Source organism: Oreochromis aureus, linkage group 3 (genome assembly GCF_013358895.1).
Source record: "Oreochromis aureus strain Israel breed Guangdong linkage group 3, ZZ_aureus, whole genome shotgun sequence".
Lineage (NCBI taxonomy): Eukaryota > Metazoa > Chordata > Actinopteri > Cichliformes > Cichlidae > Oreochromis > Oreochromis aureus.
Genome location: NC_052944.1, coordinates 4,580,549 through 4,599,513, shown reverse-complemented (window position 1 = coordinate 4,599,513; position 18,965 = coordinate 4,580,549). Strand labels below are relative to the sequence as shown.

At 40.6% G+C, this 18,965-nt stretch overlaps 1 protein-coding gene across 1 annotated transcript in view; it reads left to right on the top strand.

Annotated features, from left to right (window-relative positions):
- Positions 1–18,965, top strand: part of zanl (zonadhesin, like) — an 88,491-nt gene that overhangs the window by 45,250 nt on the left and 24,276 nt on the right. Inside the window, 31 exon segments of the mRNA XM_039609584.1 lie at positions 447–575; positions 662–800; positions 964–1,105; positions 1,490–1,574; positions 1,609–1,684; positions 1,873–2,011; positions 2,559–2,675; positions 2,958–2,977; positions 3,511–3,656; positions 4,047–4,190; positions 4,320–4,427; positions 6,508–6,647; positions 7,060–7,262; positions 8,080–8,224; positions 8,612–8,805; positions 8,895–9,036; positions 9,287–9,531; positions 11,217–11,365; positions 11,839–11,967; positions 12,054–12,192; positions 12,356–12,497; positions 12,884–12,958; positions 12,961–13,079; positions 13,268–13,310; positions 13,954–14,070; positions 14,353–14,477; positions 14,906–15,051; positions 15,502–15,645; positions 15,775–15,882; positions 17,531–17,700; positions 18,244–18,446. Of these exon segments, the coding sequence (XP_039465518.1) occupies positions 447–575; positions 662–800; positions 964–1,105; positions 1,490–1,574; positions 1,609–1,684; positions 1,873–2,011; positions 2,559–2,675; positions 2,958–2,977; positions 3,511–3,656; positions 4,047–4,190; positions 4,320–4,427; positions 6,508–6,647; positions 7,060–7,262; positions 8,080–8,224; positions 8,612–8,805; positions 8,895–9,036; positions 9,287–9,531; positions 11,217–11,365; positions 11,839–11,967; positions 12,054–12,192; positions 12,356–12,497; positions 12,884–12,958; positions 12,961–13,079; positions 13,268–13,310; positions 13,954–14,070; positions 14,353–14,477; positions 14,906–15,051; positions 15,502–15,645; positions 15,775–15,882; positions 17,531–17,700; positions 18,244–18,446 (4,123 nt within the window).

Genomic DNA, 18,965 nt, shown 5'->3' with positions numbered 1-18,965 from the left:
TATAAAATGGTGTTTTAATCAAAAATTCACCAGTCCAGAAATCTACATCCCTAATAATACAACTAAAACAATAACACATATTCATATACTGAACATGACTCCTTTATCTGTAACCAGTAGTAAGGTGATAAAGACAGAGATTAATGGCACAGCTAGGATATTTTATTTAAGCAATCTAGCAGAGGCAACACAAACAGCTCACTCAAAATTTCAAGATAGAATCACACAAAAGTTATCATTTCCTGACTAGTTCATTCTATGCTGATGCTGTCAAACGCATCAAACATGCATGTCTGATCTTTTAGTCTTACTAATGTGTGGGGTTTAGTCTACTGCTGAAAAGCAACTTGGCTGGAATTAAAACACATTGTAAGACGTAGTTCTGACTGAGTTGTTAGTCTTTCTTGCATAAGACTCCAACACAATTATTTTACTGTAATCTGCAGCTATCAGAACAAGCTGTGTGGCCTGTGTGGCAACTATGATGGAGATACTAAAGATGACTTCCATAAACCAGATGGAAGCTTAGCTGAAAATGCCAATGACTTTGGACACAGTTGGAACATGAATCCAGAGTGAGTATTGCAGAGATGCAAGTGTAAAGAAACATTTACCATTGACAAAAGACAAATGTTCTTAAGATGAAAGTCTGTCTTGACAGATGCAATAAGAAACCCAACACTACCATCCCTGGGTGCAATAAAGAAGAACAGGAACTGTATGAAAGCTCTGGATATTGTGGCATTCTGCTGGACAAAAATGGACCTTTTGCTGTGTGCCATCGCAAAGTCAACCCCAATGTATGTTCATGTAGAGGATAGTGCATTGCTTGTTGTATTTGTGTATGTGTGTGTGTACTCGGGTTGAAAATGTGATGTTAGTAATAGTGGAATAATTTGAATTTGTGCTTTTAGATGGTCAGACAATATAAAGCATTGTAACAAAGTGATTGTTTGTTCTCAGAATTACTTCAGGGACTGTGTCTTTGACTTGTGTGAGCTGGATGGAGCCAAGCCCATTTTGTGTGAAGCCATTGAAGCCTATGTCAATGAATGCCAAGATCGTGGGGTCAACCTTGGACCATGGAGGAATGAAACCTTCTGCCGTGAGTATTAGAAGGACAAATGATTTAATTTAGTAGTAAAATATCTTTAGGTAAAATCAGCTCGGCTGAGTAGTTGGGAGAAAATCACACAAAGAAGTTTATGTCAGTTCTGACTTGAGGAAGAGTACCTCATACGGGCTTTCTACTCACTAAAGTTAACTGAGGGAGTGCTGCTTTAGCATACCTAGTGGACAGACGACATATGCCAAGAGGCTGCAGGAGACTGGGTTACCACCAAACTCAAACAATCTAGTTACACAGAAGACAACACAGCTGGAAGTGCCAAGACACATTTTTTTTCTTATAAAAGCTGTGATTTTATATTTTAAGCAGCACATACTTTTGTCTCCTATCACTAACTTCAACCTCTTGTGGTCTGCTTAGCACTGAACTGCCCCCAAACAGCCACTACGAACCCTGTGCAGATCCTTGTCAGGAAACATGCTTTGGAAAACCCCCTCCTGCTCTGGTCCCTGCTCTGAGTCCTGTGTGTGTGATCCCAGCTACGTCCTGAGTGCTGGCAAGTGCGTTAAGGAGAACATGTGTGGCTGCAACCACACGAACGGCCAGTATTATGAGGTATGGTGAAGTGGGTCTGATAGGCCGGCAGTGAATCATTTGGTCCTTTGTATTTCAAGTCAGGTCACTTGCAGTGTCTTTATGTCCTCTCTAAAACAACATTTTCATACATACATGCATATAATGATTTACAAAGAATCATCTGTGCCTGCTATGCTGAATTGTCAATTTTGTTGCCTGTCTGTCAGCCCGGAGAGGAGTTTTTGAGGAAGACTGCAAGCGAAAAATGTTGGTGTGGTGCAGCTGGAATTACCTGTGAAGCCTCTGAATGCCCCCAATGCATGAATGTAAACTTCAGGATGGAGAGCTGGGCTGCTATCCTACAGAGTATGTTTGTTATGTTCACACCTAAAAAAAAAAAAACAAAAGTAAAGCTGTAGCCATTATATTCTAAGTAGATTTCCAGATCTCATGGGTTGGACTGCCAACCTGAAAAGTTTTGCAACTGTGTTTGATGTGATGCTGCAGACTTTGTCAAAGTTCTCAAACTAGCATTTTCTGTCCCTGCTCTAATATACACAGTTAGACTGAGTAATGGAAGCGAGAGAAGCACAAACCAGAGCTGTCTTCACTTTCAGCAACAGTGAAATGTTTGTGTGTTTTTGTTATGTTTCTTTTGCTCTCTTTTGTACAGTTTGTCTATAACAACACTTGTTACATGCATTTCTTCGTAATACAGAATCACAGAGTTGAAAAAAAGAAATGCAAATAATACAAATTTTTGTCTAGTCAGGAAATGATATATTCTTTGCATCTATTTTAATGCCATTATAGGTCCAAAGCAGCAGTGAACTGCACTGTTATTAGGTAATTGTTCTACAGTGGCTTCATCTGTGTTTCAGTCTGATGTTCCTGATGTTTGTCCCTCTCTCAGGCTTCCAGGATTGTGTAGTTTCTGGGGATCCACACTACAACACCTTTGACAAGAAGTACTACACCTTCATGGGAACCTGTACTTACACACTGGCCAGAACCTGTAGGAACAGCACAGGTACACACCAATTCAGACATTTATTTATTAAGATGTTTGGGTTTCATTGCACCTGTTCTAGTCTTGCCACACCCACAAATTCATCCAAGTTTAAATGAGCTAAATTTACTCATTCATTATTTTCATCACAAAGCATGACACATGTTGTTTTCATTCACGTTTGCTGCAAAAAGAAGACACTGAATGTCAGTGATGGTTTGTATGTTAATGCCAATATCTGCCAATGTTCACCTTTAATATAAACACACAATATTCCTGATTGTCGTGGTCTTCCCTGTGCAGGCCCTTGGTTCTCTGTGGAGGCAAAGAATGAAGAGAGAGAGTTGCAGGAGTGTCATACCTGAGGAAGCTATATGTGACAGTGGATGGAATTACTGTGACCCTGATGAAGACAAGTACGACACTGGTCAGTATATGAATGAATTACTATCTGTTATATTTCCCATCTTTAGGTATAATGTGTGCCAATACACATCCCAGACACCAGCTGTATCATCACCATGGATGTCTTATGTCTACACATAACTGACATTTTAGCAAAACAACTAATGTGAAATTATATCTTTAGTTACTTTGTTGCTAACACCTTGCCAAAAAAACAGATTTGTCCCATGTTGTCAGTTGAACCTATACAAATGCCAAAGATAACACAGTGTGACAGGCATCAAGCAGTATCTTTCTTGCTTGTTAAAACTGTACAAAGTCAGTTTTTGCCTGATATACTGAACACTCCACACTCTTTCTACTTTTATACTCCCTGACCTGTCCACCAATTAGAAGTTTACACAGTCTGTTTAACATCTTTATATTATCCTTTTCTTCATCACTGAATCAGGTGAACGGAGTACGGGTGGCTCTGCCCCACTCCCCCTCTCCTCTCATGTCTATTAGTCTTGCTGGTCAGTTCATCACCCTTCAAACATCCTTTGGCCTGAGGGTGCGTTGGGATGGAAACCATTATGCCCAGATCTCAGTTCCCAGGTTAGTATAAATATTGATTTGAACTATTTTGATATTGTAGAACTTCTTTTTATTTGCTTCACACATTCATACAATACACCTGACCACAGTCTCCATTGCTCCATCATTCTTTTTTGATGACCACTTTCTTCCGATGCAACCATAACCTAACGATCTGAAGAAAAACCATAGCAGCTGAATGTCCATTTGTGTGCATTTGTTGTGGACAAATGCAACTTTTAATAAATACTAACAATGCCCTGGTTTATTGTATCAGGGATTTTTGCATTCTCTTCATTTGTTTCTAGAATTACAATAAAAGGCCAAGCAACACCTTATTAAACATTGCAAATATTCTTAAGACTTTGTTATCTTAATCCTACATATCCTGCCTTGACTTTGTCCTACCAGCTCCTACTATGACCAAATGTGTGGCCTTTGTGGTGACTATGATGGGAACCCAGACAATGACTTCACTAAACCAGATGGCACTGTGGCAGGAAATAGTAATGACTTTGGGAACAGCTGGCAGACTGAAGAGGATGAAGATGACTCGTGAGTTCAAACACATTTATCTTACTGTCTTTTGGATTTCTTATGGTTATGTCTTTTGTTACCTTACTTTCGGACTCCTCCTGACACGCTGAAGAGAATGTAACTGTGTTTCGTATTTGTATTGACCAGATGTACCCCGGGAACAAAGCCTGATCCAGACTGTGACCCCAACTTGGAAGCTGAAGTTGTAAAACCAGAGAAATGTGGTAAAATTACAGACCATACTGGACCCTTCCGGTAAGAATTCACAACCCCTCCACTTTTGGTTATCGACTGGGTTAAACTGATGGGATTCCTGGGATTTTATAAGGTTTTTTCCTGACTTTGAAAGATCTTGAAATAAATGGCAGAATGGCTGGTAATCACCCAACTGACCTGTAAAATACTCAAAAATCTTTTCAATACTATTACTGTAATGCTGTAACGAACCCATCTGGCACTGGGATGCCAGGTTTGTTCTATATCCCTTTTTTGCTAATGCAAAAGTGAGCTGGAACAAGGTTCCAATTCCCCTTCTCTTTATCCCTCCTTCACAAATGCACCAGGATACTTTTGGCACCAGGATGACAGGTTCTCCCTCTCTATCGCTCTTTTGCAAATCCAACAGCAGGTTTTTGGCACCGGGATGCCAGGTTCTCGTCCCTCATTCACAATCACAGCAGCAAACTTTTCTACCAACAAGCTGCCAGTTTCCCTTCCCACTATCACTCCTTCGCAAATTGCAGCACCATGCTTTTCCCACTGGGATGCCAGTTTCCATGATTCTATCCATCTTTCACAAGATATAACATTGTGCATTCAACAACAACTAACACCGTGTTGCCAGTCTTTGTTTCCATATCGGTCATTTGCAAACACAGTAGTAAAGTGGGTACTGGGATGCCATCTTTTCTGCCTTCTCAGCGCGCGGTGACTCCTCATGGTGTTGGGATGCCACATTCTGTCTGCTATGACTCCTTTTAAGACATCTAATCTCCGCCATGCACATAATTCCTTACTTCTGCCTTCTCATGTGCTTTCACTAGCATCATCTAAATTCTCCCTTCTTGACACAGTCATTAGAGACAGGTCTCCAAACTGACTCGAGGTTCTGACAACATCCAAAATGGCATTATCATCTTCTGTGTGGTTCAGTTGAATTCTACTCAGCTCTCTGCTGGTTGTGGGGGTTATCATTATGGAAGGCTCTTCTCCTCTAACCAGTCTTTCAATTCAGCCAGCCCTTCCAAAACTGCTTACCATCACCTCTGTTCCTTTCCGAAATTGGCATAGTAGTTATCGCTACCTTACCCAAACTAAATTAACCAGCCAGGCACTCCTTCTCCATCTTCTCCATCTTGACAAGCTCAACTTTTAAGAGCGTCAAAACATTACCTCAAGTCTTAAAATCCAGGCATGCGTCACTGTCAGAGCCTCAGTTCAGAGTTGAGCCACATCGCTACCTGATCAAGGGTTCTCTGCATTCATCTATTAAGGTTTTGTTGTCCGAAATTTGCTTTGATCTCTTCTCCGCCATTCCTTCCTTGTTTTCCGAGCTCATCCACTCCACTGGAACCTTGACCACCTTGTTGAGGCCATGGTCTGTTCATCTTTGCTGGCCTGCCTACCAGTTATAATCCTCTCCTTTGGGTGGCGTTGTCACTTTGCGTTCGCCCCTGTCTGCGCATTCGTTTTTTTGTCTTGCTTTCCTTCTCTCACCCCAACCAGTCGTGGCAGATGGTTGTACTTCCCTGGGCCTGGTTTTGCCAGAGGTTTCTTCCCACGAAAAGGGAGTTTTCTTTACCACTGTCACCAAAGTGCTTACTCGTAGGGGTCATATGATTGTTGGGTTTTCTCTGTATGTATTATTGTAGGGCCTACCTTATATATAAAAGCGCCTTGAGGCGACTGTTGTTGTGATTTGGTGCTGTATAAATAAATTGGAATTAAATTTGAATTATTACTGCAGAGGTATTTGACCTTCACAATGCACAGTTATTGCTGCTTCTAGGGGATGCCTTCTTTGGGGATCTGCCAGGCCCGGGAGCCGCCAGTACCCAGCGAGGCCTTCCCCAAACCGCAGTTCAATTCATGTTTAAGCCATTCACCTTTTTCTAATAGAAACACTGTCAAATGTAAAATGAGCACGTGGCCCCAGCTAGTGAATTGTTGCTAAACTAATGCAAGAGTTGTTGACTGTTTCACCCCAAATGTACTTTGTTTGTTTGTTTGTTTGAACTCAGATTTTCAGTATATATGAGCCTCTGCCTTTTCCTGCCTAAACTAAGTGAATGTTTTTTCTCTGTTCCAGGGTGTATCAGTGTAGTTAATCCCACCCATTCTTCCAAAGCTGTGTGTTTGACATGTGTCAGTTCAATGGCCAGCAGCACGTGCTGTGTGACCAGCTCCAGGCCTACACTGACGCATGTCATAGTGCTGGAGCCAAAGTCTACCCATGGAGGACTCCAGACTTCTGCTGTAAGTTTGAATATGAGATATACTAAATATATCTATATGATATATGATATTTTAATATTAATATCAGCTGTGAACATCATAAACTGTATATAAAACATAGCCACAGTGACATCACCCATTGGCTTGATGAGCCCCATTCTGAAGCATGAATGAATAAAGCCTTGAATAATACCTTTTTAAATGGGGTGCATGCCGTAGGTTCTCTTTTTGGAAGTTGTCTCCACCTGTAAATATAACTAACATATATTACATCCTGCTGACCAACATTATAATTGAACTTATAATCATATTTATAATTGTATATGGAGGAGGAGGTTAAGATACATCCTACCTTTCCCCCCCCTTCCTCTGTTGCCATTTGTCCACCATTGTCCCCTCTCATTATTGTTCATCCCTGTGTTTGTCCACACAGCTCTCACCTGTCCTCCCAACAGCTCCTACTCCCTTTGTGTGAGTTCATGTCCTGAGACATGTCTTGGTGTGGTGGGACCACCTGGCTGTGAGGAAGTGTGTGTGGAGGGTTGTGAGTGTAACCCTGGCTTCATTCTCAGTGATGACAAATGTGTGGAACTGAGAGACTGTGGTTGTGTGGACCCCAGTGGAACCTATCACCCTGTAAGTGGAAACAGCCTCCAAGCAATTAAAACCACATTCCATTTACCCTTAAAACGTGCTAAGCTCATGCTAACATCATTTTCAGTTCTCTTTATATTGTACCACTTCAACAGGAGAGACACCAAAAGGGCACAAAGACCTTACAGTACAAAAGAAATCAAAACTCAGCTAAATTAAGGGTGAATAGACTGCAGTGAGCTGTTGGCACAGAAATATTGGTTTTACAACAAAGATTTTTACTTTCAATTTATCAAGCACAGATTATGTTGTTTACACTGTATTTTACCTGACTTTAAAAGACACTGGTGTTATAGCATTTGTATTTATGTAAGAGCATTTATATACTAGTGCCACCAAAATTAGCAAGCCCAAAATCAGTAAATAAATGAGTGTAGGTTGGCTTAATTAGTTAATGGAATACAGAATCCCTGGTTTGAATCCAAATGTATATTAAAATCTCACGGGAACTTTTACGAGGCATCAACCCATTACCTCAAGTCTTAAAATCCAGACATGCATCCATCCAGGCTCCACACGAGTCATCTTTAAGGTCTTTCATTGTCTGAAATTTGGTTTGATCTCTTCTCCCGCCATTCCTTCCTAATTTTCTGAACTCATCCACTCCACTCTCTGGATTCCTTACCACCTTATTGAGGCCATGGGCTGTTTATCTTTACTCGCCTGCCTACCAGTTATATTTCTCTCATTTGGATCTAAATGATATTTATCATTTAGATCTTTATATTCATGGGACATACAAGAGAGAATTACATGACAACATTTCTGATTATTTTTGCATTCTGTGTACATTTGTCAGGTGGGCGATGACTGGTACTTGGAGGGTTGTGAACAAAAGTGTACGTGCCACAGTGGAGGTCTGCTACAGTGTCATAACACCAGCTGTAACCCAACTACTGAGAGCTGCCAACTACAAGATGGAGAATATGAATGCCACCCTCTGGGTATATTAATCACACAGCTTCACATACATCTATAGGATATATTATATTTCTATTGAGGCTTCTATTGAGGCTTGAGCCAGTTATCCATCTTATACAGCGGCTCCACAATCTGCGATACATGTGTTTATTAGTGAGTGAGTGTGACAGAGAAACAGCTGCATGGATGCATGGATGTGGATTATGGTGTCAAGTGGTTTATCCGACTGGTCTTAGAAATGCTGTAAATAAATGCAGTCATTTTAGCAACAGGCGCTCCAAACCTCCACTGTCTCTACTGATATTGTTAGTTTGGACTGAGTTTGTTAAGACTGCATAATAACTTCCTACCTTTTTGTTCAGGAAATCGTATCTACTCAGTTTCCAGTAATCCTTATTCTTTCTGTACAGACCTGTGTCCACCTAACGCAGAGTATATAGAGTGCGGTCCAGCTTGCATTCCTACATGTATGGAACCCTCTACCAACTGTTCTGGCTCCTGCATCACTGGGTGTTTCTGCAAACCAGGCTTTGTCTTCAAAGGACGGCACTGCGTGCCATTGGACAAATGTGGTTGTTTAGATGACAACAATAACTATTATGAGGTCAGATGTCCTAGTTAGTACTGTGTACTGTGTACATTTACAGACATACAGTATACTTTCTCAGTACTGATTGTGTTCATTTTATCCAGCCTGGTGAGATTGTATTTGGAGACGGCTGCACAAAGCTGTGTCGCTGTGCAGGAAACTACACTTTGGAATGTGTTGATAACTCCTGTGACCCCACTGAAGAGTGTCGAGAGGTTAATGGTGTTGCAGGCTGTTATCCTAAAGGTAATAATGTTTGTTGAAATATTAAAGAATTTGGACTGGAATGATCCCTTGCACCTTAAGAAAGTATCATTTAAGGAATGGATGGTCTAGCCACACCTCAAGACAACAGTATTTGGACTGGTGCTCAACTGTGATTTAATGCACTGTAATAAATTACATCAGCAAAGGAGCACCTTGTGTTGTGCTTTACAGGAATAACTTGATAGTTGACAGTGTGGAAATTACAATTTATTATTTATTATTCCTTTAGGTACATCCACGTGCGTCGCATCTGGCGATCCACACTACACCAGCTTTGACAAACGCAAATATGACTTCATGGGCAACTGCAGCTATCTGATGTCTAGTCCATGCAATGACACAACTGTGCCCTACTTTGAGGTCCATACTGACAATGAAAACCGGTATAACAGGCCGACCATCTCCTATGTGAATGCCGTACATGTATACGCACAGATGATAAAGATCTCCATTCTCAAAGGTGGCACTGTGCAGGTAAGACATGAGAGGAGGAAACAGGATGTTTTGCATGTCAAACCCAATCACACTATCACGTTATCAGGCACTACTGCATTACAAACAAACATTTTTCTGTGGTATAAATCACTGCACATGTTCAGGAACACTTCTGAAAACCACTGCAATTGACCATGGAAAGAAACTTGCACTTATGCTTAAAGGGGAAAGAACCTTTCTGCAACAACATCGGCTAAAGGGCGGGTGCTTGCTCGTTGTAAGTCAGCTCTTCGTTCTCAGGATTCTCTGCAGGCAATGCGTTGTTGAAGCATCCATAAACGTTCAGGCCTCGAATGATCGCATTTGTTGAGCACCAGGTTTCGCTAGCGTCCAGTGCAGTCGGGATGACGATAGAGTTCAATAGTCTGCTCGTATTGCTAACATTCAGGGAAGTCGAGTTCCAAATAGGTTAGAGGTTAGAGTTAGGTCCTTCTCTCACCCCAACCAGTCGCAGCAGAGATGGCCTCCCTCCCTGAGCCTGGTTCTGCCGAAGGTTTCTCCCTGTAAAGACGCCACTGTCGCCAAAGTACTTACTCTTAGGGGTCATATGATTGTGGGGTTTTTCTCTGTATGTATTATTGTAGGGCAACTAGGGCTGCACGATTTTGCATAAAATGAGAATCACGATTTTTTGCTTAGAATTGAGATCACGATTCTCTCACGATTTTCTTTTCCAATATAAATATTTATTGCACTTATTAACTGCACATCAACTTGGTCAACAGTTGAAACTGAACATAAAAACAATAAATAAACATAAAACAATAAATGCCTCACATTTTGTGGTTGCTGCAAAATGTTGTACTGCATTCAAATTCATCGTCTCCACCATTGCTCGACACTACGTGTATAGAGCAGGTAGTGCAACAATAGAAAAATAGTTGCGGGGACGGCACTGTGTAGCGTTGTCTAGGGTGTTGATCATTTTCCTAAATCCCTCGTTTTGCACAGTGTTGATGGGAGCCATATCTTTGGTCAGGTGATAAGTAATATCCTCCGTAATTTCTTTGTGCCTGCGGGTCGTTCGGCGTGTATAGGCGAAGCGCTGTATAAGGTTCCCGACAGTTATTGATGTTTGGGTGGTTGACCGGGCCGGGATTTTCTCCTGTCACTTTCTCGTCATCCCTGACGTGTTCTCCGCAGGTGTTTTCCTGCCAATTTGAGCATCACTGCACAGCTTCTGTATCACGTGGTATAAGCCTCCGCCCTTGTCATTTGTTGAGCAGGAAGAGGGCAGCGCTTGTTTTCATGCAGATTAGAAGAAAATCAAAATGGTGCAAGTTCTTCGGCCTCAAACAGGTTTTTTTTTTTTCGGGCTTTTTTAAATCGTTGTCATTTGGAAATGAGATCGCTCATAAGTATGAATCGAGATCATCGATTTTCTAACGATTAATCGTGCACCGGAACCCTAGGGTCTACCTTACGATTGTTCAATTGTTATTGAAATGGGTCAGAGTGGAATCAAGATGAAAATAATCATATTTTTGTGTTGTTCTTCCTTTTTTTGACCATTTCTGAATCTGTTGTTTAAACATCATTGGCATGATGAGGGAACGTTTCCTTTTAGTTACAGTTAGTAATGTTGTGACATAGTTAATTCAAAAATGGAAATGTTGGCTAATAATTCACCAGATTTGATGTACTGTGCCTATTTTCCCACACAGGTTAATGGGACCAATGTCAATCTGCCACTGTCCCCGGCCCCTGGTATTTCTGTGTTCAAGTCAGGAAAACACTACACTGTCTCCATGAACTTTGGTGTGACGGTTCGCTATGATGGAAACACCTTCATGGACATCAAAGTGATCGAAGAGTGAGTGAAGACCAAATTCACGGTTTCCTTATAAAATGGTGTTTTAATCAAAGATTCATCAGTCCAGAAATCTACATCCCTAATAATACAACTAAAACAATAACACATATTCATATACTGAACATGACTCCTTTATCTGTAACCAGTAGTAAGGTGATAAAGACAGAGATTAATGGCACAGCTAGGATATTTTATGTAAGTAATTTAGCAGGAGCAACACAAACAGCTCACTCAAAATTTCAAGATAGAATCACACAAAACTTATCATTTCCTGACTAGTTCATTCTATGCTGATGCTGTCAAACGCATCAAACATGCATGTCTGATCTTTTAGTCTTACTAATGTGTGGGGTTTAGTCTACTGTTGAAAAGCAACTTGGCTGGAATTAAAACACGTTGTATAATGTAATTCTGACTGAGTTGTTAGCCTTTCTTGCAAAGACTCCAACACAATCATTTTCTGTAATCTGCAGCTATCAGAACAAGCTGTGTGGCCTGTGTGGCAACTATGATGGAGATACTAAAGATGACTTCCGCAAACCAGATGGAAGCTTAGCTGAAAATGCCAATGACTTTGGACACAGTTGGAACATGAATCCAGAGTGAGTATTGCAGAGATGCAAGGTAAAAGAAACATTTACCATTGACAAAAGACAAATGTTCTTAAGATGAAAGTATGTCTTGACAGATGTAATAAGAAACCCAACACTACCATCCCTGGGTGCAATAAAGAAGAACAGGAACTGTATGAAAGCTCTGGATATTGTGGCATTCTGCTGGACAAAAATGGACCTTTTGCTGTGTGCCATCGCAAAGTCAACCCCAATGTATGTTCATGTAGAGGATAGTGCATTGCTTGTTGTATTTGTGTATGTGTGTGTGTACTCGGGTTGAAAATGTGATGCTAGTAATAGTGGAATAATTTGAATTTGTGCTTTTAGATGGTCAGACAATATAAAGCATTGTAACAAAGTGATTGTTTGTTCTCAGAATTACTTCAGGGACTGTGTCTTTGACTTGTGTGAGCTGGATGGAGCCAAGCCCATTTTGTGTGAAGCCATTGAAGCCTATGTCAATGAATGCCAAGATCGTGGGGTCAACCTTGGACCATGGAGGAATGAAACCTTCTGCCGTGAGTATTAGAAGGACAAATGATTTAATTTAGTAGTAAAATATCTTTAGGTAAAATCAGCTCGGCTGAGTAGTTGGGAGAAAATCACACAAAGAAGTTTATGTCAGTTCTGACTTGAGGAAGAGTACTTCATACGGGCTTTCTACTCACTAAAGTTAACTGAGGGAGTGCTGCTTTAGCATACCTAGTGGACAGACGACATATGCCAAGAGGCTGCAGGAGACTGGGTTACCACCAAACTCAAACAATCTAGTTACACAGAAGACAACACAGCTGGAAGTGCCAAAGACACATTTTTTTTCTTATAAAAAGCTGTGATTTTATATTTTAAGCAGCACATACTTTTGTCTCCTATCACTAACTTCAACCTCTTGTGGTCTCCTTAGCACTGAACTGCCCCCCAAACAGCCACTACGAACCCTGTGCAGATCCTTGTCAGGAAACATGCTTTGGAAAACCCCCTCCTGCTCTGGTCCCTGCTCTGAGTCCTGTGTGTGTGATCCCAGCTATGTCCTGAGTGCTGGCAAGTGCGTTAAGGAGAACATGTGTGGCTGCAACCACACGAACGGCCAGTATTATGAGGTATGGTGAAGTGGGTCTGATAGGCCGGCAGTGAATCATTTGGTCCTTTGTATTTCAAGTCAGGTCACTTGCAGTGTCTTTATGTCCTTTCTAAAACAACATTTTCATACATACATGCATATAATGATTTACAAAGAATCATCTGTGCCTGCTATGCTGAATTGTCAATTTTGTTGCCTGTCTGTCAGCCTGGAGAGGAGTTTTTGAGGAAGACTGCAAGCGAAAATGTTGGTGTGGTGCAGCTGGAATTACCTGTGAAGCCTCTGAATGCCCCCAATGCATGAATGTAAACTTCAGGATGGAGAGCTGGGCTGCTATCCTACAGTATGTTTGTTATGTTCACACCTAAAAAAAAAAACAAAATAAAGCTGTAGCCATTATATTCTAAGTAGGTTTCCAGATCTCATGGGTTGGACTGCCAACCTGAAAAGTTTTGCAACTGTGTTTGATGTGATGCTGCAGACTTTGTCAAAGTTCTCAAACTAGCATTTTCTGTCCCTGCTCAAATATACATCAGAAATAGACTGAGTAATGGAAGCGAGAGAAGCACAAACCAGAGCTGTCTTCACTTTCAGTAACAGTGAAATGTTTGTGTGTTTTTTGCTGTTATGTTTCTTTTGCTCTCTTTTGTACAGTTTGTCTATAACAACACTTGTTACATGCATTTCTTCGTAATACAGAATCACAGAGTTGAAAAAAGAAATGCAAATAATACAAATTTTTGTCTAGTCAGGAAATGATATATTCTTTGCATCTATTTTAATGCCATTATAGGTCCAAAGCAGCAGTGAACTGCACTGTTATTAGGTAATTGTTCTACAGTGGCTTCATCTGTGTTTCAGTCTGATGTTCCTGATCTTTGTCCCTCTCTCAGGCTTCCAGGATTGTGTAGTTTCTGGGGATCCACACTACAACACCTTTGACAAGAAGTACTACACCTTCATGGGAACCTGTACTTACACACTGGCCAGAACCTGTAGGAACAGCACAGGTACACACCAATTCAGACATTTATTTATTAAGATGTTTGGGTTTCATTGCACCTGTTCTAGTCTTGCCACGCCCACTAATTAATTCAAGTTTAAATGAGCTAAATTTACTCATTCATTATTTTCATCACAAAGCATGACACATGTTGTTTACATTCACGTTTGCTGCAAAAAGAAGACACTGAATGTCAGTGATGGTTTGTATGTTAATGCCAATATCTGCCAATTTTCACCTTTAATATAAACACACAATATTCCTGATTGTCGTGGTCTTCTCTGTGCAGGCCCTTGGTTCTCTGTGGAGGCAAAGAATGAAGAGAGAGGAGTTGCAGGAGTGTCATACCTGAGGAAGCTATATGTGACAGTGGATGGAATTACTGTGACCCTGATGAAGAGCAGTAGAACACTGGTCAGTATATGAATGAATTACTATCTGTTATATTTTCCATCTTTAGGTATAATGTGTGCCAATACACATCCCAGACACCAGCTGTATCATCACCATGGATGTATCATGTCTACACATAACTGACATTTTAGCAAAACAACTAATGTGAAATTATATATTTAGTTAATTTGTTGCTAACACCTTGCCAAAAAACAGATTTGTCCCATGTTGTCAGTTGAACCTATACAAATGCCAAAGATAACACAGTGTGATAGGCATAAAGCAGTATCTTTCTTGCTTGTTAAAACTGTACAAAGTCTGGTTTTGCCTGATATACTGCACACTCCACACTCTTTCTACTTTTATACTCCCTGACCTGTCCACCAATTAGAAGTTTACACAGTCTGTTTAACATCTTTATATTATCCTTTTCTTCATCACTGAATCAGGTGAACGGAGTACGGGTGGCTCTGCCCCACTCCCCCTCTCCTCTCATGTCTATTAGTCTTGCTGGTCAGTTCATCACCCTTCAAACATCCTTTGGCCTGAGGGTGCGTTGGGATGGAAACCATTATGCCCAGATCTCAGTTCCCAGGTTAGTATAAATATTGATTTGAACTATTTTGATATTGTAGAACTTCTTTTTATTTGCTTCACACATTCATACAATACACCTGACCACCGTCTCCACTGCTACATCATTCTTTTTTTGATGACCACTTTCCTCCAATGCAACCATAACCTAACGATCTGAAGAAACTCTGATAGATAACAATTTAAACTGCTGAATGTCACCAGTTGTTTTATGTATGTTGTGGAAACTAAAAAAACATAGCAGTCCATTTGTGTGCATTTCGTGGACACATGCAACTTTTAATAAATACTAACGATGCCCTGGTTTATTGTATCAGAGATTTTTGCATTCTCTTCATTTGTTTCTAGAATAACAATAAAAGGCCAAGCAACACCTTATTAAACATTGCAAATATTCTTAAGACTGTGTTATCTTAATCCTACATATCCTGCATTGACTTTGTCCTACCAGCTCCTACTATGACCAAATGTGTGGCCTTTGTGGTGACTATGATGGGAACCCAGACAATGACTTCACTAAACCAGATGGCACTGTGGCAGGAAATAGTAATGACTTTGGGAACAGCTGGCAGACCGAAGAGGATGAAGATGACTCGTGAGTTCAAACACATTGATCTTACTGTCTTTTGGATTTCTTATGGTTATGTCTTTTGTTACCTTGCTGTCGGACTCCTCCTGACACACTGAAGAGAATGTAACTGTGTTTCGTATTTGTATTGACCAGATGTACCCCGGGAACAAAGCCTGATCCAGACTGTGACCCCAACTTGGAAACTGAAGTTGTAAAACCAGAGAAATGTGGTAAAATTACAGACCCTACTGGACCCTTCCGGTAAGAATTCACAACCCCTCCACTTTTGGTTATCAACTGGGTTAAACTGATGGGATTCCTGGGATTTTACAAGGTTTTTTCCTGACTTTGAAAGATCTTGAAATAAATGGCAGAATGGCTGGTAATCACCCAACTGACCTGTAAAATACTAAAAAATCTTTTCAATACTATTATTGTAATGCTGTAACGAACCCTTCTGGCACTGGGATGCCAGGTTCTCTTCCCCTTTTCACAAATGTCAGCAGCAAGCTTTTACCAATAACTGGGATGCCAGTTCCTCTGCATCTATCACCTTTAACAAAATGTAACATTCCACATTCCTGACACACGTGGATCTTTGTCTATCAAATTATCGGTCATTTGCAAACACATCAATGAGCGTTTTCACATCCTTTTGGTGCCAATTTCTTTGCATCTTTCCTGGCTTCAAGAACCACCACAACAAACTCTTTCTATTGTACCAGAATGCCAAATTCTGTCCTCTTTGTATCCTTTCAAGTCATCTGAATTCCCGTAGCATAATTCCTCAAGCTCCTTTCACTTCTCATGTGATTCTATGTAGCATCATCTCTATCCTCCTTTACTTGACACAGTCATTAGAAACAGTTCTCTCAAACCAACTCGTCTTCTGACAACATTCAAATGGCATTATCATCGTCTGGAGGTTCAGTGGAATTTTACTCAGCTTCTTTGGTTTTTCGGGTTATCATTATGAAAGGCTCTTCTCCTCCTCAGGCTTTCAATTCAACCAACCTTTCCAAAACTGCTTTTGGCACCTGTTCATTTCAGAAATCGGCATAATAGTAATCCATCTGTGAAGGTTCTCAGTCATCCAGGTTTCATCGTTAACTGGGCTTGGAAGAAAAGCATGCATCTGGACTATAAGCTGCTTGAAACGTTTCACCTCTCCCGACACCATCTTCAGTTCTAGGGTCAAATGTCTCCATAGTTCCAGATTTAAAACCCTGTGGGAGTATCCCCATTCCTCACAAAAGGACCCCCTAATGATCCTTTTATTCCCAGATGAGCCAAAAATGCTGTGAAAACGGGTTTGGGTCACAATCAGCCAATTTTTGCCTAAACCTTGGCTTCCCAAAGCCTTCCCAAACCGCAGTTCAATTGATGTTTAAGCCATTCACCTTTTGTAACACCAATACTGTCAAATGTAAAATGAGGATGTGGGCTCAGCAAGTGAATTGGAGATAAAGTAACCTAACACTTCACTCTTCCAGTTTTTTCACTATATCTACATCCTCCAGTTCTACTAGCTGTTTGTTCTGTCATTCATTCATTCCCCTCGTGGTCCTCCCCTTGCTCAATTATTTCACTTCTTTCACTGTTTCACTTTCTTAGTACATGGGGATCTGCCAGGCCAGGAGCTGCCGCCAGTCCCCAGCGATGCCTTCCCAAACCGCAGTTCAATTCATTTTTAAGCCATTCACCTTTTCTACTAAAAACCATTGTCAAACCTAAAATGAGCATGTGGCCCCAGCTAGTGAATTGTTGCTAAACTAATGCAAGAGTTGTTGACTGTTTCACCCCAAATTTACTTTGTTTGTTTGTTTGTATGTTTAAATCTCAGATTTTCAGTATATATGAGCCTCTGCCTTTTCCTGCCTAAACTAAGTGAATGTTTTCTCTGTTACAGGGAGTGTATCAGTGTAGTTAATCCCACTCCATTCTTCCAAAGCTGTGTGTTTGACATGTGTCAGTTCAATGGCCAGCAGCACGTGCTGTGTGACCAGCTCCAGGCCTACACTGACGCATGTCATAGTGCTGGAGCCAAAGTCTACCCATGGAGGACTCCAGACTTCTGCTGTAAGTTTGAATATGAGATATACTAAATATATCTATATGATATATGATATTTTAATATTAATATCAGCTGTGAACATCATAAAGTGTATATAAAACATAGTCACAGTGACATCACCCATTGGCTTGATGAGCCCCATTCTGAAGCATGAATGAATAAAGCCTTGAATAATACCTTTTTAAATGGGATGCATGCCATAACTTCTCTTTTTGGAAGTTGTCTCCACCTGTAAATATAACTAACATATATTACATCCTGCTGACCAACATTATAATTGAACTTATAATCATATTTATAATTGTATATGGAGGAGAGGTTAAGATACAGTGCACATTACTGAAACCAATTTAAAACGAACAATGCCGTTAATATTGTCTATCCTTTCATTTATGACACTGCACAAAGTAAAATCAATATGAGATACCTAGATGCCCTGTCTTTGAATCATCCTACTCACCCTCCATAATCAATTCCTCTCTTCTCTGTTGCCATTTGTCCACCATTGTCCCTCTCATTATTGTTCATCCCTCTGTTTGTCCACACAGCTCTGACCTGTCCTCCCAACAGCTCCTACTCCCTTTGTGTGAGTTCATGTCCTGAGACATGTCTTGGTGTGGTGGGACCACCTGGCTGTGAGGAAGTGTGTGTGGAGGGTTGTGAGTGTAACCCTGGCTTCATTCTCAGTGATGACAAATGTGTGGAACTGAGAGACTGTGGTTGTGTGGACCCCAGTGGAACCTATCACCCTGTAAGTGGAAACAGCCTCCAAGCAATTAAAACCACATTCCATTTACCCTTAAAATGTGCTAAGCTCATGCTAACATCATTTTCAGTTCTCTTTATATTGTACCACTTCAACAGGAGAGACACCAAAAGGGCACAAAGACCTTACAGTACAAAAGAAATCAAAACTCAGCTAAATTAAGGGTGCATAGACTGCAGTGAGCTGTTGGCACAGAAATATTGGTTTTACAACAAAGGTTTTACTTTCAACTTATCAAGCACAGATTATGTTGTTTACACTGTATTTTACCTGACTTTAAAAGACACTGGTGTTATAACATTTGTATTTATGTAAGAGCATTTATATACTAGAGCCACCAAATTTAGCAAGCACAAAATCAGTAAATAAATGAGTGTAGGTTGGCTTAATTAGTTAATGGCATACAGAATCCCTGGTTTGAATCCAAATGTATATTAGAAATCTCACGGGAACTTTTACGAGGCATCAACCCATTACCTCAAGTCTTAAAATCCAGACATGCAT